This window comes from Gallus gallus, chromosome Z (assembly GCF_016699485.2).
Source record: "Gallus gallus isolate bGalGal1 chromosome Z, bGalGal1.mat.broiler.GRCg7b, whole genome shotgun sequence".
Lineage (NCBI taxonomy): Eukaryota > Metazoa > Chordata > Aves > Galliformes > Phasianidae > Gallus > Gallus gallus.
This window is the reverse complement of record NC_052572.1, coordinates 83,627,529-83,647,420: the sequence shown is the minus strand read 5'-3', so window position 1 is coordinate 83,647,420 and position 19,892 is coordinate 83,627,529. Positions and strand designations below refer to the sequence as shown.

Here is a 19,892-nt window from a genome sequence, read left to right as displayed (position 1 = left end):
TGAATTCTTCTAGCTGTAGAGATGCTTACAAAAGGCTGTAGTACCTCTTGATCTTATCTGTTATCTCCCAACATACAGAGTTAAAGCTTCCTTTCTGAAGGAGAGGCAGGAAAACTGAAGTGGTTCACTTAGCCTAATGACACTTCTCCTAGCTGTCAGCTCAGTGTGTGAAAATGGCCAGCCTGCTGAATGCTCCTGCTCCAAAACAATGAGCAAAAAAACTTAGAAGCCCAAGAGATTTCACAAAACGTAAGTTTATTTATGCATTGAAAAATAGCCCCGTACTGTCCCCCCCCCCTCCATGCACTAGGCATCTGTAGGAAACTCAACATGTAGTTTGAAGCATAGATCTAGCAAATGAAAAAATAACAGGAAATGGTAAGGAGGCAAAGAATACAGACAGTGAAGGACAGTGATAAGGCAACAGAAGATCATCTAGCCCACCTCAATCCAAATTTACTAACTCGTCGCTTCCCCTTCTTCCCAAACATTCTCTATTTCATATTTGAAGACTGAAGTAGTGATTTCATACATTAGAAGTTAAACAATTTTTTAGAGTATCTGATTTTCTGACAGAATTAGCATTGCAGTAGCTGAATTTCAGACCATTTTCCTCACCATTAGTTTTAGAAGGTACATGGTTTTGAAATGCTAGGAGAGTTCCTGGCACAGTCACTCATAAGGTTGTTACTGAAACTTGATTCCTTGAGCCAAAGGTAAGTCCTTGCTGTAGTTGATTGTACTGGAAGAGAAACAATTATTTAGAGATCAGTGAGACAGATAACGCAGCCTCCTTCCTATGTACACAGCTTCTGACCAGTTGCATGGCAACCAAGTCAGCATAGGAAAATGCAGGAGACAGCAAGAGGGAATAGCAAAGACTGACTGCTAGAAGATACCCTTCACAAAATTCATGGAGAGATACCCAACACTTCAATAAATCACCCACGCACAGGCAAAACTGGCCCCCCTCTCTGTGGTTCCCATTCATGTATTTGCTGAAACGTTTCAGTTATTTCATTTTTTGCTTACTTTAACATCAGGCAAGAGGTGAATGAAAAAACATTATAAAGCAAAAACAATGTTTGAAGAGTAATTTGTATTTCCAGATCTTAGAAACTATCCTGCTCTGTAGAAGGACATGTTCTTCTTAAGGAATAATGAATAAAGAAACGTCTTCAATGAAATCATTCTCTATTGGGAACACAGACATAATTTCTTACATGATGAGAAAGAAAAATTGCACTTTTACACAATTATCTCACATTTAGTGAGGATAACCTCCTGTAGTCAGAGATTTGTTTTGGGCTTTAGCAAGCCTGTATGTAATTTTACATTTGTTTGAGGAGAAAAATGTATCTTACCATGTTGACCGTTTCATATAAAGCTTCCATGAATCACTTCCAGATTCTCTTCCTCCACCAGTGTGCTTTTCACCACCTGCAGGGAAAAGGTTGTAAATGGAAACACAGTATTTTTTGCAGAATGGGAACCTGGGTTAACTCAAGGAGGTTCAACAACTGTAGGAACTCAGAGAATAAACCTCTCTGTCCTTTCTTGTAAGCCTGAAATAAATTACTAAGTCACCACTACACACAACTCACACAGTTAGTTCTCTCTTCCCTTCTTGATTCAAAAACCATCTGCCTGAAATTGAAAATCTCACCATGCTGGTGACGGAGGATGTTGTTTTAAAGATGTTTTCTTTAAACATGAGACAGCTGTACCAGAACGTGCTGGTTCTTAGACTGTTCAAATGATCAGATGAGTATCTCTTCTTCCCTCCTCTGTTTTCTTTAGTATTCTCAAAAAACAAATGAGACAAAAACCTTGGGAAGTTCTCAGAAAAGCACTGTATGCTTTAGTGTTTGTGTGCATATGCAAATATATACCAAAAAAAATGTGTTCAAGACTTAGTTTTCCACTCAGTCATGTCCCTAAACACATCTGGAACAAACTTCTCAGTTACAACACCTTAGTGGAAGATTAAAAAAGAAATACATGCAGCACTCAAAAATCAAATCCAAATATTTTTACAAGATGGACCGTAACTACCTCTAGTCATTTTTCTCACTTCTGCTATGGCAGTGAAATTCAAATTAATTTCATTCCTTTCTTCAGATTAATTATTTAGATGGATTGATTAAAGCCCTGAAAAAATAAGATGAGGAGATCCAAGTTACACTAATTTTACATTGCTTTAATTTGGTCTCCATCTGAAGCTTTTCTTTTCATGAAAAGCTAATTAATATCATTAGATAAATGAAGAGTCATTAAAAAAACCGAAACCTCAGGAATAATATCAAGTCACTAGATCTGGCACTAGAGATTTCACTGTTTAAAGGAAGAAGAAGCATACAAAGCATACAGTGTAAGAAACATACCAAAAGCACCACCAATCTCTGCCCCACTTGTTGGGATGTTGACATTCACAATGCCACAGTCAGATCCCTTTGGCCTATGGACAAAGGTAAGACAACTACTGATTAGGATCAGCAAAGACTCATTCCATAAAATAAAAGCTGAACAGTGTTCAGCTAGCAGCATATGTAGGTGTAAAAACAAAACGAAATATCTTAAATTTTAATGATGTAAAAAAATATTCTGGATTATACCCAAGCCAGCGAAAAATCCTTCCCAAATCCCTGGTAAAGATACTGCTGGAAAGACCTTGTTTTACTTCATTATTCCAGGCAAAAACCTCCTCTTCCTCCTAGAAAGAAGGAACATCAATAGTTGAACCACATCTATTCAAAGTAATTTAAAAGAAGCACTGTTAAGAAAATTCCAGTATGCTACAGACGTAATGCAAATAAACAGAATACCACTTTGCAAATACATACGTAACAAATAAAGGATAGGAAATCCCCACCACTGCAGAGAAAGACAGAACTTACTATAGAGTAGGCTGACATAAATGAAAAAACCTGTTCCTGCACAGACTTAGCTCAATATCAGTGCTCTTCACAGAACATGCATACATGTAGCTATGTGATGAGATAAGCCATTACAATACAGAACAACAGTGCTCCTTAAACTGCCAGGAAAACTGCCTATACACAACATATATCAGAAAATGCTCTTCTGAAATCCCTGACACCAGGCACAATTCACTTTGCTATTTTACCTTAAATTTCAGCACATACAGTATGGGAGCAAACGTCTCTGTGTGGACAATGGGTGCATTATGGGCAAGGCCAGTCACAATGGTTGGTTCAACATAGTTTCCAGGGCGATTTATAACCTTCAAAGTACAAAAGAAAAGAACTGAGTGAGTTCAAGCAAACCAGCATCATGCTTAGTACCAGTGTAGGAAGGGAATCCTTCACAGCTTTATTACTGTAGTTGTACCTATCAATCAGAAATTGAAGTTCAGATCATCTGAGTAGATAACCTGGAATTTACTTATTCACATGTTTAATATAGAGAAGTATAACTTAGTTTGCTACATAAGTAATTAAATGTCCAAGCCTACCAGCTGAAAAAAAAAAGTTACTTTCTCCTACTTGAAAGCTGATCATTAAGTCAACCAGAAATTTAAAGGCAGTGGGAATCACGAAGGTGTCTATAAAAACAAGAATTCTCAGACAATCAGTTAAGTCCTGGAGAAATAAACATCATACACGATGGCTGCACTGAAAGTAATGCCTCCTGTTTTATATCACTGGTACACCACATCAAGGGTGGATGGTGGTGATGTGGCAGTAAATACTGAACATTCCCACCAACTTCATTATAGTTTGTTGCCATGAGACAGTCGGCAGCAGGGGGGGGCAGACTGATGTGTCTGACATGGAAATGTGTATGAAGCAAAACTGTGGAATTTAATTCCTCCTTGCAGAAAAAAACTGCACCCACTGACATTCATTGACACTTGCTGAATGCTTGTATTGACCAAATGGTGGATGTCAGCACAGTGAGGCAGTGGGTGGTGCATTTTAGCACTGGTGGCAGCAGGTCACCTCTGCTGGTGCAGACTTCTACAAGCGCTGCATGCAGGCTCTCGTTCATCACTGATGAAAATGCACAGCTAATGGTGTTGAATATACTGAAAAATACTGTTTTGTAGGTGAGGATTTGCTCTATCAAATAGCGTTATTATGTTCTTTGTATTGTCATTTCCATGGAAATAAACAGGAAGCAACTGCAGGAAAATAATGAAGATATGCTATCGACTTTTTTGAATCATTTCTCCCAGTTTGATACAGTGAACCCAGGAATAGAACAGCAATTTTAATTTGTTATGTGCACGACAGCCACCATTTACACTGCTGTCTGTATTTTCACAATCCCCAGTGACTGAAGAGTAGTGCAGGGAATTGCTGAAAATTCATAGCCATTTCCTGGTGTTCTATATAAACCTATCTTTACTGGGACTCCAACTGGAGATTTGGCGACTGACTGGCGTCCTGTAATTGATGACATAAACTGAAATACAATCTTAGCCCAAGCCACAATGCCACTGTTATTTTTTCCCTAGAAAATTAACTGTAAAAAAGGAGAATAAAAGTATGTCACCTTTCCACCATAGACCACAGAGCCACCTTGTTGTTTTGCTTGTTCTACTGCATCAAGAAACATTTTCACTGCTGCTTTCGTATGAAGGGGACCATACAGAGTGTCAGCTAAAGAAAAATCCAAAAGACATTATTTCAGGAAAACTGAGAAATTTTAGTAACGTTCTTACAAAATTTGATGAGCAACTACTTAATCTGCCCAAGATGAACAGTGATGGCAGGATTCTTTATCCCCCTCTCAGGGCTTGTATTCTGAATAAAACTAGCTATAACCATTCCCTGGTAAACTGCTAAAATTAGGTAACTTCCATCTATCAGCGCTTTAGAATTTTAACAGTAAGATGCAAACTGAAATGTCTCCTAAACCCATGAGTTGGAAACTGCTACTTACAATCCCATGGATCACCGATGCGGACCTGGGCATAGGCCTTCACAAGCTTCTCCACCACCTCATCATGGATATTTTCATGGAGGAACTAAACAAAACGTGGTAAGAAGACTGTAAGCCAGCAAAGCCTGTGTCATTTCTCCTGCAGTACTACTGCACTTTGAAGAGGAAGCATAGAGGTAGCGCTGCTCATATTTAGCAAGCACTGTGCTTAAATGAACGCAGTAGGAAGTTTGAAAACAGGAGTACCACCAAGAAGGCAAATTGTGAAGATTTAAAAGAACCAAAGGAACAAAGACCCATTTTAAAGTAACTCCATCAGAGATTTACGATTACTCCACAGGTTAATTATAATCATTTGTCATGACTGGACAAATTCTCAGTGATTCCTCTAATTTTAGCAGTAACGTAAAGCTACATATTTTTTGACAAAAATGTACCTAATCAACACAAATCTAAAAAGACTACGGAGATGCATGCTGACATTATAATACTTCTACATTTCTTCAGAATGATTGGTTTGAAAAACTGGGGAAAGAGAAACCAGTAGGAGACACATGTATCCTTGCTCTTCTGAAATCCCATAAACCAAAACCTGAACCAGCCACAATCAAATTTACTTTCTGGCAACATCATCACGCTGATATCAGGGAGAATAAAACACACCTAACAAATATTTCTTATTCTCCGTAATATAAGTAACCAACAGGCATTTTCTGAGCTAATTTGGAATTAATTTATGAAGTCAGAGCTACCCAAACCAGTTTGGTTAGATTTACACACCAGTCTTCTGGCAGTTGTGCATCGCTGACCCGCTGTTCCCACAGCAGCAAACAAAGTGGATGGGATGACTAGGTTCAGGTCTGCATCTTCAAACACTTAACAGAAGTTAAACATCAGTACGTTAATAAAGCAAAGAGAAAAGGTGTTTAAGTGCCGAAGGCTCTGTAAATTTACTAGATTTAAGACACTAAACAGCATGCAATAAATTCTAGCAAGCCAATCGAGAAGCATGAAAAACAATAGCAATAGCATAGCACATGAGTTCACAGAAAGGCTGCTCAGAAAGTAATGCCTCTTATTTCATTATGCTGACCCACACTGGCAGTGGTATGGCAGTAGGGGTAGTTCCACTACATTTTGTTGCCATGGGGCAGACGGCAGCAGAGGGGCAGTCAGATAAAATGGCACCTGATATGGAAGTGCATATAAAACAAATGTGTAACTGAATCCCTCCATGACTCAAACACTGCACCCAGTGGCACTCAACGCTTGCTGAACATTCATGGAGACCAAACAATGGATGTTACCATAGCGAGGCAGTGGGCGGTGTGTTTCAGCAGTGGTGACAGTGACAAGACACACTATGTATAGGACAGTCATGCACAGCTGTCAGACCACAAAATGAAGAGCATCTCAAACAGCTCATGTGCATCAATCAGTACATTACAATCAGGGAGTTGTGTACAGAGCTAAGTATCAGCTTCAGAGTGTTGGAAATGATGGTGGCAACGTTGGAATATCACACGGTTTGCACCAGGTAAGCGCCACAAATGGGACAGGAACAGGAGGAACAAGGTATGCAGGTCTGTCAGAATGTACTGAACCAATGCAAAGCTGATGGTAACCACGTCCTGGATCGCATCTTTACCAGAGATGAGGTGGTGTCACCACTACAAACCACAGTCAAAATGGAAGTCCATGAAATAGTGAAACGTAAATTCCCCATCAAAGTTCAAGAGGTAGCCCTCAGTGGGTAAAGTGATGTTCTCACTATCTTTTGGGACAGAAAACAGGTGATCCTTCTGGATTTCTTGGAACCCTGTCAAACCATCCACTCTGACTGCTACAACACAACACTGACTTAGAGCAGAGAAGACAACCTTTCTCTAGAAACATGATAATGCCAGGCCCCATGGAGCACAATGACATCCTCAGCTGGACTGTCCTCACACACCCACTGTAGAGTCTGGATTTGGTGTCTTCTGACTTCCATTTGTTTGGGCAGATGAAAGAAACTGCATGAGCAACATCTTCCTAGCAATGATGCTGTCAGAACAGCTGAGAAACAGAGGCTCACCTCCACTGGTGCACATTTGAACGAGAATACCATGCAGGCTCTTGCTCATTGCTGGCAGAAATGCATAGCTAATGGTGATGACTACGTTGAAAAAGAGTGTTTTCTACCTGAGAATCTGCTCTATCAAATAGTGTTACTGAGCTCTTTGTTACAGTTTCCATGGACGTAAACAGGAGGCATTGCTTTCAAAATGACTTACGTACAAAAATACCTCAGAATTCCCATACTTACACACCTGAACTAAAGATACATGCAATTGGACACAAACACATCTTTGAACTACTGTAAAGAGCCTTACACAATAAAGCTTGCAAAAAAAAAAAAAACTCAGCTTCATTTTAATTCAATAAGGTACAAGCAATTTCTTGCCCTTCTCCACCTTCCCTCCATGAGAAGTCCAGTAGCATGAAGAGAAGTGTACTCAGGTGGCACAAAAAAAAAAAAAAATAGCTAAAATGCACAGCTACCCAATGTAAATGTAAGATGCAAATAACCTGAGGAAATCTGTGTGGCTAGAAGACGTAGAAATACCTAAAGTAGAGCAAGTAAGCATAAGACCCAGAGGACTCCCAAAATACCACTCAGTTTAATCAGTCCCACTGAATGTGGGGGGGACAAATCTGAGACAAAGTCCAAGCAAGTAAAGTTTAAGCCTTCATTCAAAGTCAACTCCAGAAAAAGCTGGACTTTTTATATGAAAAAATAAACATTTTTCTCTAACTATACAGCAAGTTCTTGCTATTCTAGTTCAAGTCATGCTATGGTATTCATGCTATACGAGAAAAAAAGACTGCTCAAATTGGATTTTTGAAAGTGCTTAATACTCTAGACAGACAATTGCATTGGTTCAAATCACAAGAAAGGTGAAGGAAAAGGCTTTCATAAAATACAACAGCAATTTAGGTATTTAGTTGGTTGCTATTTTCTCTCTTTCAAATGTTCATTTTTACAGGGTTTATTTTAGTTTGCCTGTTAATCATAACATGACCTAAATCACCCAAACCTGTGAAACAGGCCATTGAAACTAATACCTATGCGCTTTACTTCCAAATACTTTAAGTGGTCAAACATTGTCATAGATGTCATTTATGTCTGTCTATGTATCTGTACATGTCCTTTTATTCTGCAATGCTAAAAACTGTGTTCAAGTGATCAGATCCTGAAGTCAAATTTCATGAGCAGCATTGTTTACAACTCCATGCCATTCAATTCAAAACAAATGACATGAGTTTGAACTCTCATATTTATCCTAAATCACTGCCCCTCAGCAACACTGAAGACAGGAAAAGATGATAAAAACACACAAAAACATTCTACTAAGCACTTTTTAAGCCTCAGTGAAAGAAAAAAAAAAAAACAATTTGTTACAAACATATGTATACTAAGTTTCAAATAATGTCTATGGGACTAAATTTCTACACTGCATATTACCAATGATGGCATTGTTTCCTCCCAGTTCCAGTAGACTTCGGCCTAATGAAAACATACAAAAATGACATGAGTCGTACATGTATTTAGTATGCATTTCAGCCAAGTCATCAGTAATTAGATTTAGATTTCATTGCACTTTCTTTTCTGGACAGAAATTTTTAGGCATCATTGTCAACAAATTGCACTTGCCAAAGCAGTAAATTGCATTGCATACCGCATCTATAGCATACTGCAAAGAATGACACCTGGAGAACAGCTGGAGAAGAAGAAAGTTTAAGAAGGTGAGGTAAGATAACACTAGAAAGGAAAAGAAGAAAGCAAAACAAGCTGCAGAATAAATAATACGAGGCAGATGAAGATTAGGAAATGCTATGCATACAAAAATGAATAAATTAACACTCCAGCAGTCTTAATTATTTCCCTAGTAACTGCTTTATCTCAAATCTGAAAGAAGGAATCACCATCTACTTATGGACAAAACTTTGCAATCTATTCTAATTTTTTTGGCACTGAGGATAATCTTGTCCACAATATGTGCTTTTTAAAACTAAAAAAACTTAGAACCCTGCTACTGTGCATGGGTTCACACCTATACAGTTTTTATTATGGGTATTTGAAGATGTACCTCAAAGGTCCCACATTGTCTCCTATGTTTATAAGTTGTAGAAGTGAAAGGATATTTTTTCATGAATGGATTTGCCAAAGAACTGTCATTTGTCAGTCTTTGTAAGACAGTCACAAGAACTTATTCCAAATTAACTGCAGTAGAATGGATTTGTGGACATCTTGGGGAAAATAAAAAACAACAACAAAAAAACAACATCCGAATCGTGACTGAACTAGAAGAAAAAGCAGAAGATAGATCTGTGGAGTTTCCTCGTCTTACCTTCATCAAGATGAAAAATGTTAAAACATGAGATAGGTGAAACAAGTTGCATTTTTTAAAATCCTATGAGGTTACCCTACCTTTCCCAACCACAAAAAGAAAAATAAAAGACTCCCACTCACCGAATCTCTCCTGAACCATGAGCGCTACCTGCTTGCCCACTTCCGTGCTGCCAGTGAAAGACAGCAGGTCCATTCTCTCATCTCTCGCCATTGCTGTCCTGCACAACAGGACATGCCACCACATTTACAGAAAGGATAAACAGCTGGAAAAGCTGCTCACACCTCCCACGTAAACCAAACATTGGGTAAATGACTGAAAAGCCATCAGGAAAGCTTCTTATCACTCAGAGAAGAGGGACAAGACTGCTTCCCTGCCCTGCTGCATGCCAAATAATAAGTGCATCCCCTGTACAATTAAATACATGCCAAAGAACATAGTGAGATCAGTTACAATTGTTCTGTTCCCTAAGATAAGCACCCCTACAACTTTAATAGTTATCATCTACTTTTGATATCACTTCTCTTGAAATGCTGAGCTATGCATTTGTAGTAGAAATTTACACATTTTAGAGCTTCCAGGCAATGTTACACATCTATGCACAGGTGCACAGCCAAGTGTAAGCATGGAACATGGGGAAACGTTCTTCTCTACAAATGGTCTGAAAGACTGATGGACTAAAAAAAAATAAAAGCGTATGATGAGTGAAATTTTATGTTGGCCACATTCTCTGGATGTAAATACATGCAGTAGAATGAAAACTGATCCACATCTCTTCCTTTCTTCATTTAACTGGAATGTCTGGTAAGTTACTTGTTAGTAGCTAATCTCACAATAGCAAGTAGAAATACATAGTATGTTTACAGTAGATACATACTCAAAAATACAAGAAGTGTTACCTACCCAATGTCTGCTCCACCACAGATCAAAGAACAGACAGCTCCAGGTATCTTGTTATCCTCCAAGACTTTGGCAACTATCCTAGAACCAAAAACACAAAAAATTCAGTTATCTAATTGGTGCATATAATAGGCAACGAGATATTAAAGACACAAGTGAAAGTCTCTGAATTTTTTTTGTTTGTTTTAAAGCAACAGTCTTGCAGATAGTTCATACAATAAATACACGCTCAAGGATGTTACAGTCATTGCCCAGGCAGAAAAACACCTGAAAATAGATTCCCTATGCATCCACATAACTGTCACACAGAAGCATTAGAGCAGTGTACAATAACCTCGTCCCTACAGTTTTTCACCATTAGAAAGGGATGTTTACATAACTTCAAGAAGTTACTTAAAAATCATAGAATCACACAAACTGGAAGGAGCCTCTGGGGAGCATCTAGTCCATCCCCACAGGATCCCCACAGTAGGCTGCACAGGAAAGAGTCCAGGTGGATCTTGACTGTCTCCAGAGAATGAGGCTCCACAATCTCTCCAGTGCTCTGTCATCCCCACAGTAAAGAATTTTTTTTTCCCCCTCAACTTCAAATGAAACTTCTTGTTCCAGTTTAAAATCATTGCTCCTCATCCTGTCACTGGGCACCATCAAAAAGATCCTGGGCCCTATCCAATTGGCTCCTACCTTTTACATACTCATAAGCACTGATAAGATCCTCTCTCGGTCTTCTCCAAGCTGAACACTCCCAGGCATCTCATACTTCTGCACAGAAGTTCCTCGCCCCCAATCATCTTTGTGGCTCTCCACTGCAATCTCTCTGGTAGTTCCCCACCTTTCTTGAGCTGAGGAGCCTGCAACTGTAAACAGTATTCCAGATGTGGCCTCACCAAAGGCAGAGCAGAGGGGAAGGATCACCCCACTGGACCTGCTGCCCATCCTCCTTTTTATCCTCCCAGCATACCACTGACCTTCTTAGCCACAAAGGCACGCTACTGGCTCACAGCCAACCTGCTGTCCATCAGAACACATACATCCTTCTCCACAGAGCACCATTCCAGTAAGTCAGCCCCTAACCTATACTCATGAGTGTGGTTATTCCTTCCCAGGTGTTGGATTCTACACTTCAACTTATTCAGTCTCATCAGGTTCCTCTCTGCCCGGCTCTCCAGCCTGTCCAGGTCTTGCTGAATGGCAGCACTGCCTTCTGCTGTGTCAGCCACTGCCCTCTGCTTTGCAACATCAGCAAACTTGCTGAGAGTGCACTCTATCCCTTTCTTCAGGTCACTGACAAAGATGTTAAAGACCAGAACCAGTACTGATCCCTAGAGAACACACTGATAGCTACAGACCTCCAAACAGACTCTGCACCACTTTGCATCACAACCCTCGGACTCACCCCACTCTCAGCCCACCTCACTGTCCACTCATATATCCCACACTTCCTAAGCATACCTATAAGGATGTTACAGGAGACAGAGTCAAAAGCCTTGCTTATGTCAAGGTAGACAGCATCCACTGCTCTCCCCTCATCTACCCATAGAATTCCTCCAGGTTGGTCAAGCATGATTTCCTCTGAGTGCTGACTACCCCTGAAAACCTTATTTTCTTCCACTTGCTTGGAGATGACATCCAGCATAGGTTGTTCCATCACTTCCAGAGATAGAGATGAAGCTGAGTGGTCTGTAGTTTCTTGAGTCTTCCCTCTCACCCTTTCTGAACACTGGAGTGACACTGGCTTTGCTCCAGTCCTCAGACACCTCTCCTGTTCTCCATGACCTTTCAAAGATGATAGAAATTGGTTCAACAATCACTTCTGCCAGCTCCCTCATCGCCAAGAGGTGCATCCAATCATGGCACATGGATGCATACATGTCGAGTTTGCCTAGATGATCTCTGACCAGATCCTGCTCCACCAAGGGGAAGTCTTCCTTTCTCCAGGCGCTGTCTCTTATCTCCAGAATCTGAGATTCCTGCGGGTCAGTCTTAGCAATAACAACTGCAGGAAGGAGGTGTTTAGGAACTGCCTTCTAAGAGTCCTCCATTATGGAGGCACCCATCTTATTCAGCAGCACACCCACATTTTCCCTAGACTTCCTTTTGTTATTAAAATATTTAAAGAAGCCCTTCTTGTTTTTCTTGATCTCCCCTGTCAGAAATAATACTTGCAAGTAGTCCCCAGCCACGTTCTCAGGTCCACATTAAAGTTATGAGACTACGAAGTCAGTCATTTTAAAGGAGTCCATTTATATTTTGCATAAATCTTCTCTGCATCATGCAGTAGATACACACTTAAAATGTAAGCATAGTAAGGAAAGCAGTAATAACACTAGAGCAAGTATCACAATGACATTTATTCGTCAGAACTCTCCTTTCTATCAGGAGAGAGTTTTGAACCCTGGAAAGGTATGCTATGATATTACTAGTTCTGAGTAATAAGGACTGCGTGAACATACCTTCAGGAGATAGGTCTATAAGCCACCCAAAAGAGTTTTTCACCCTCAAAAAATGAAAAAAATATAACCAAGTGCTGATGTTGGGTTTTGACTGCAAAATAAATGGATGATTCAGAAATATGAGTGATTAAGGGTTGCTTAATTTTACAAGCTGTAAAGCTCCTACAGTGAAGCAAATACCACAGCTAGACGTTCCTCAGCAGAAGCACAGCACTGGTCCCAGAAAAAAAGAAAAAGGGCAACAGAACAAGTAACAAGCAATATACACTGTATATTGTTCCACCATATGTTATGAGGGAAAAGCAGTTCTTCTCACTACTAAGCATTATCTCATCCAGAAGACAATTGGTTTAAAAAGGAAGACAGAAAGCAAAAGGAACCAGGACTCACTTTGTAACAGCTACACTTGTGAGAGATGTTGTGGGAGCACCTTTCCTGGAAAAAAATAAATAAGAATACACTGTTTTAAATTCTTCAAATGAAAAATAGTTTAAGTATGCATTTACTATGGTATGTCAAATACAACACACTTAAGCTGGTTTTCAGGTGCATGTTAAGACAAGAAGTCAAGCACTTCTGTCCAGTGCTGAGCATTTAGATCTGATGAGCTCAGTGTAAACTGGAGATGTGCTAGATATTATAGTGAAGCAGACAGATGGAAGGGAAGCAGGAGTGGGGTGAAAGCAAAGTTGCTATTGAGATCCTTAATTTTATCTCTACCAGTTCTGAAAATACTGATTTTTTGTTACTATCAGTGTTGCTAAACCTCAACATATGTTTTCACTAATTTGCCATTTGACTAAATCCTGAACAGGTCTGGATCTCAATACCTCATTAAAGACATTAACAACATTACAAAAAAAATTATACTTTTTGACTACATACACCTTACAAATAAGCAGAAATTAATTCCACATGAAATAGAATCAAAAATACAGAAACAAATGAGATCTGATAGCAATTACATGCCTGAGATAATAGTTGTGCAACTTTAAAATACTGTTATAGCATGCTGGGCAGCTGTGCCTTACCAGAGACAAGCATTTCCACAGATCATTGCAATTGCACTGTTCCACCCATACACTGCTACAGGGAAGTTAAAGGCCGTGATGATTCCCACTAACCCAACAGGATTCCACTGCTCTATAAGAGCATGACCAGATCCTGAAGGAAAAGACAGAACATACCACAATTTGCATCCATTCAATGGATGCATAAGGCACTATGAGGAAGGGGCCTGTCATCATTCCTCCGTCTATCAGAGCATTAGCTTGTAGAGAGCTGTATTACAAGGGCTCTGCAGCTTACTGCAGCAAGATTAGCTAGACTGTGGGAGAAAAAAAACTACCTCATTAGATAGTGAGAAATTTTGCTATTTTACCTACTCAGTTAATAGAATGTTGACTGCTCAGTAAGTAACAGCTGACAAAAAGACATCTCATTTTTAAGCATACTGACAAGATTTTTATATGCTTTCCTCCAGCACCTTTACTACAGAGATGGCAGAGAGAATCTAATGCTTCATGAAGCAGAGGAAAAATCTCTTGCCTCTCCTGATACGTGCCATAAGACAGATACTTCATTAGCTGGCACTACTGTGCACATCTATTTATAGACAACATGCTTGATAAATAACTCAAGCACAGAGATTTCACTGCAGTAGACCACTCTATACTTAGGATATTACATCATCATCCTTCCACCAACAAGAAAAATAAAAATAAAAAAAAGTGATGAGGAAAAAAATGGAACACATACTTTCTGAAGGCAAGACAGGTCCACCAATCATTCGGGACAAACCAACAGCATAGTCGCAGACATCAACATACTCCTGCACTTCCCCAACACCCTCAACATAAATCTTTCCCATTTCCAAGGAGACCTGAAAGTATCAATAACAAAGTATATATATATTTTAATACACATTAATTTCCAATACATTTTGACTCCTACTACCATCAGGTATATATGTTTACCAAGTAAAACTCAATATAGACTTTTTCAGTGTAAGACATTTACCTCTACCTGAGTTATTCAAAGCTTAAAGAAACAATACAACAGATAACTACAAAGGACTCACACTCTCATAACAGTAGGAGGAAATTAATAGAGGATAATGATAGAGAAAATTTTTAAAAAATCTACTGAAAGAATTCAACAGTAATGAATTTCATAGCTTGGGATCAAAGAACATTTCACTTCAGTCAGGACATTTGCATACGGTTTTTATATGACGTGGAATAAACTGGAAAAGAGGGATAACTACCCAAAAACAAAGCGGTCATTCAGAGTTTTCATGAGCAAATGACTCACTTTTACAGCATCTCAAAGCAAGTTCGCAAGATTCAATTTTCTAACCTTGCTGGAGATGAACGCCCACCTTCAGTCTTTCAGCAACCTAGCTGTTTAATACCTTTTTCTAAGCTATGGCCCTCTGTTAAAAGCATGTTATACATACACAGCAAACAGAGACTGCCAACGAGAGTATGATGACATTCGAAATTCAGTCATGTATGAACTGAGAAGTCCCCTGTTCACTCCCATTTCATTTTACAGTGATGTTATGATAGTCACAAGCAACTTTACACAAATATCACCTACCACTTGAAGTTGAGGATTGTACTTTGAAAAAGCAAAGATTAAGACAGAGCTGGCTAAACACATCCCTAGGTATTTCTAGGGTGCGTGTGGTCCCAAAGACTTGCTAGGCTACTCTGCTCACAGGGGAACTCCACAGCTGATTTCTGCTTCAACCTAAAGAACAGGGAGCCATTAAAGAAGTGAGAACACAAGAGTTCATGTAACACATTTGCTGGAAAGGCGTTTAGAATTTGAGCAAACTCAGAACAGTATGTCTGGACACCTCAAGATAGAAGGAAGAAGCCTGCAGGCTAACAGTATGAGCTTACCTACATGGGGTTATTCAAGGATAGCTGTTTCTGAACAGCAGCACATATAGGTAAGCATGTAAAAGGATAGCAGCAAGCTCCCCACTTGGCCTCTTTTCCTCCCTAGCAACCAACTAGTGTTTTAAAGGAATGGTCCTTCTGCCTTTATATCTGACATGGCACTGGAAGATCTCACTAAGTCCGTCTCACCTTCTGAAGCCTTACACCTCCACATCTCAATTCTCAAAACCCTACAGATCACCAGAAGAGAGCTCAAGGTTAAAAGCTCTGTATCAGAGGGAAGCCTTTTTCAGGACATTTTTAGTACACGACAGTGAACAACTTGTCAGGTGCAATGAGAAAACAGCACGGCAGCAGTTACAACACCCTTCCCTAGCCAATGTACAGGCTCAAATTACACTTTTTTTAATCCCCACTACAAATGCAAAAAATCATTTTCAGTACACAATGTCAGAACGTAATCACCTGCTGTTTTAAACATTAAATCTAAAATCCTTTAAGCAAGTTAACAGAACTAACAGCATGTTAACAGTTGTTAAGGTTAGTATTGCAGAGTGGTATGTCAAGACCATGGCAAAAGAGTTTTGATCATTTTACCCCCTTAAAGTCAAGCTGCTTCCTAAAACACCTTACCAAGCTTCCTAGAACTTTGATTTTCTGTCTCAGGGCATCACCAATCTGTCGTACTACTTCTCCACGCTTAGGTGCAGGGATCTATTAAAAAAAAAATACCTTTGAGATTCAACATCTGTGATTTTTTTCATGCACATTATGTTCACTTTCTATGCCTGCAGCAAGACATCACTGACTGTGGTAATTTTTCACCCTCTTCCCAAGACATGGTTACTCATTCATTTTTATCATGCAGTTTTATGACAAATTTCTCCCCACCTCACAGAGATCGACAATACTGCACACATCTGCATCTGTTCAAAGCTTTGTTTCCACTGAATATGCAGAAATATTCAGGTTAGTAGTTCTCTTAGTTTTACTGCTTCTGTTCAGGCACACTGAAGTCTCAATCACAGAAAAAGTAAACTCACGTAAACTCATGTTTTTTTTTTTAATGTAGTGCCAGTACATTAGACAAGAATCAAAAAGTTAGGATCAATAATAAGCCACTTTCATGCAACAACATATATAGGATTAGAAACTGATAATGAAGAGATAGCTAGAAAGTGAGGAATCATCAGTGACACAAGAATACATACTGACAGACAAAATCTTTCAGATAAGCTCATTAAAACCAACATAATCCACAAACTAAAACACAGCTTTGAGATGAGATTTTAAAGCCCTCAGTCTGTTGATTTTTATTTTATCCATTAAACTGCTTCCAGATTATCCCCAAATACATCATGAGCCGGCACCCCCTCATTAATATTACAGATTGTAACAAAATAATGTTTTAAGATATCTCAAGGAAGCTGAGGTATTTCCCTTAAGTTTTTATTCTCTTCAGGTAAGGAATACAACACAGAACGCCTGATACCTTAAAAAATTCAGTTATATCAAAGAAATGTCCAGTGTCTGTAAAAACAAGCAAGAGAACAGATGCTGCTTGCAAACAACTTGCGCAGGGACAACGACAACTACAGGTTCATAGGGGGAAAGAGAAGTCTGATACAGCAACGTAACACAGAAGTTTTGGAATAACAGCAGTTTTGTGAATAATCAGGATTCAACTGATGGTCAAAAACACACAGTCAAAACCAGCAGGTTTACTCACACCACGAAAGCAAGGTTATCTCCAGGAGTTCGATATCCAAATACTCTGCAGAACTCTCACAGGAGAAGGCATGCTGAAATGTGAACTTAAATACAGCTGGAGAGGTTACTTCCTTGCTTACACGGTTTCAGAACTTCATCAGGCCTGCTGGCGATAGCTTACAGGCACTAACTTGGGTAAACACTCCAGGCTTCTTAAAACAAACACTTCTCAGAAGTCAATGTCCTCATTTTTGCACTTAACAGTTAGGAACGCCAGCTGTGTAGGTCTGCGTCATGGGACAGGCCCTCGCTACAGATCTTCGCCTTAATGCAACATATGTAACACGATTACCTTTTCACATCTCCAACCAACAGGGCCATGCAACAGCCTTTAACTGACAGAGACACAATTACAGAGACAAGCGCCACAAGACATGACTGCTAACTTACATCAGCCCAGACTTGCCACGCCTCCTTAGCCTTCTTCACTGTTTCTTCATAATCCTCCAAACTAGCCTGCACGAGGAAGCAAGCCAAAGAGAAAGTCAGGAATGCTGAAACCCGAAAACAAACTCCACAGAAAAGCTTTCGTGCCCAGTTCGAGCACGGGGCACCTCGGGAGGGAAGACTGCGCTACAAATGATCACTTCCAGAGGCAATTTATGCCCTCTCATAGGATACAAATGGACGCAAGAGGTCCGCCATGCGAACAGCCGGCTCTCTCCTACCTGCCGCACTCTGGCGATGGGCTCGTTGTTTGCAGGACAGTACGTGGTCACCACCTAAAGCAGAAGGACGGCCGTCAGCCGACAGACAAAGGGCCGCAACAGCGATCCCGGCAGACATCCGCCCCAGCAGCCCTGCCCCCCCCACCCCGCGGGCCCGCTCTCCCCACGCAGCCCACCCGTCCCGGCCGCACCTGGCCGCCGCCGCCCCAGCGCCCATTGTACACGCCCGGGTTGTCCTCCTGCAGGCCCAGCTCCCGGAGCCAGGCGTACTGCGGCTGACCGACCAGCAGCGAGGACATGGCGGCTGCGGGCCGCCACCCGGCCCGACGTGGCAGCAGCAGCACCGAGGCGGCAGCGCGGCGCCAACCGAGCATCGCCACAGACGCCGCGATGGCCGCCGGGCCCGCCCCCACACAGCCCGCGCCGATTGGTGGGGGCGCAGCGGCGCCCCCCGACCGGCAGCGACCCCCTCTCGGCAGCGCCCCCTGCCGGTCGGCGGTGTGCCACCCGCTCAGCCCCCAGACGCCCGCGTTGCAGTCGTCTGCACTCCAAAGCACCGCCTGCCGCCGGCTGCTATTCCTCCTTTTATGTATATCGATTAGCTCAATTACTGCCCTTGGCACACGTTCATCTTGCAGAACTGCAAGTGATTTTTTAACCCATGCTTTTAAACCGCAGTTTCCCTTGGCAGCATATTTGGGTGATTGTTTTAAAGTAGTCTGACATCGTCTAAGACCTGTATAAGTCACTCGCTTCAGTACATGCAAGATTGAAGCTGCACTTGTACGAGAAAACTGTTTTTGGGAACGATGAAACTTGTAGGAGACATGAGTGCATTCACTTCTGAAGGAAGTATATAAAGGACACTGAACAAAAGCATCTTGAAAAGGAAATTAAAAGGTAAAGCTCTTCTTCAGAAAGAGGACGAAACCTTGCATCTGTCTGGTTAGGGAGCACAGGCAGAAGAATAGCAGAACAGCAGATTTCTTCCCCTGCTTTGACACCGTGCTTCTACACACCTGACCTCGAGAAATCATCCTCTGGATGGCACAGCAGATCAGTCCCTGGAGCTGATTGTTCACTGCTTGGCCTGCAGAGCTGACCCAGAGGGCCCTGGCTGGGGCTGGGACACCTCCTGCTCCTTTCACATCAGCCACCAAAGCACATCAGGTAAGTTTCGGTTGCACACTTGACCTGGGGTGAGTTAGTTTTGATCTAGTGACCCTGAGGTTTAAAGCATCCTTTGAGCTGTTCTGTCTCCTGACAACTGTTAGCCACAGCACGAACTATCACCTTCTCGAAAGGTTAATTTATTATAGACAAAATACACACATGAAATAGGTTCCAGCTGTCTGAACAGCTTTCTGCACCTGGTGAAGCTGGAACTCCAGCAGTTCCTCATAGGCCTCAGGGAACAATAGGCTTTTGAAAGAGTACCTGGCTCACTTAATTGAGAGACTTTTCTGGGCATAACTGTCATTGCATATTATTCATCCTGTATGATAAACCACCAACAAAACAGAAGCCCTCTGCTTTGTGTTTGAAGTTGCCAAGAAACCTCGTAGAAACTACAGATTCCAGTTACTCCACTGAAACTTCTCAAAGAGGACCCCCTTAAGATCATCATCATCTTTGATGCCTCCCAAAGGAACAATAATAGACAGAAGAAATACAGTAGCATAAGGATGCAGGCTTTCAGTATTAAATACTGAGGTTGTAAATCCACCATCTCAAGACAGTCAGGGTCCTGACAGCATTAACAGGCCTTAATAACTCTAGCCAGCCTCACACAAGCCTCCAATTCTCACTCCTACCCACCCAAACTCTATAGGATCAGGTCTTCAGTCCTTGGATCCTCTCTGCCTGAGCTGTACCAGAGGAGCGCTGGGC

General features: G+C 41.0%; 1 protein-coding gene across 2 annotated transcripts; it reads right to left on the bottom strand.

Moving 5' to 3' along the window:
- Window positions 1–238: 238 nt before the first annotated feature.
- ALDH7A1 (aldehyde dehydrogenase 7 family member A1) lies at window positions 239–18,401 on the bottom strand. 2 transcript variants are annotated; one of them, XM_424422.8, is made up of 18 exons: window positions 18,194–18,401; window positions 18,003–18,056; window positions 17,725–17,790; window positions 16,198–16,278; window positions 14,414–14,537; window positions 13,687–13,819; window positions 13,046–13,090; window positions 10,206–10,283; window positions 9,425–9,522; window positions 8,417–8,458; window positions 5,689–5,783; window positions 4,909–4,993; window positions 4,519–4,625; window positions 3,128–3,244; window positions 2,616–2,713; window positions 2,385–2,458; window positions 1,365–1,440; window positions 239–742 (listed from the first exon to the last, which is right to left on the bottom strand). In XM_424422.8, the coding sequence occupies exons 1-18, from the start codon at window positions 18,374–18,376 to the stop codon at window positions 688–690; spliced, it is 1,611 nt and encodes a 536-aa protein (XP_424422.3). In that variant the 5' UTR covers window positions 18,377–18,401; the 3' UTR covers window positions 239–687. The 2 variants fall into 2 exon arrangements, with proteins under 2 accessions (XP_424422.3, XP_040511652.1); XM_040655718.2 differs by lacking the exons at window positions 18,003–18,056; window positions 18,194–18,401 and adding an exon at window positions 15,257–15,409 and having other exon boundaries at window positions 17,294–17,775.
- Between the last annotated feature and the right edge of the window lie 1,491 nt (window positions 18,402–19,892).

What these genes read in the sequence shown, in the direction of transcription:
- ALDH7A1 (XM_424422.8), bottom strand. Translation starts at nt 18,376, where the DNA reads ATGCTCGGTTGGCGCCGCGCTGCCGCCTCGGTGCTGCTGCTGCCACGT. An exon ending in TGTGGTGGAGCAGACATTGG is followed by an intron (nt 9,523 to 10,205) that starts GTAGGTAACACT and finishes CCTGTTGTGCAG; the next exon opens with GACAGCAATGGCGAGAGATG. An exon ending in AGGATTTTTCGCTGGCTTGG is followed by an intron (nt 2,459 to 2,615) that starts GTATAATCCAGA and finishes CTTTGTCCATAG; the next exon opens with GCCAAAGGGATCTGACTGTG.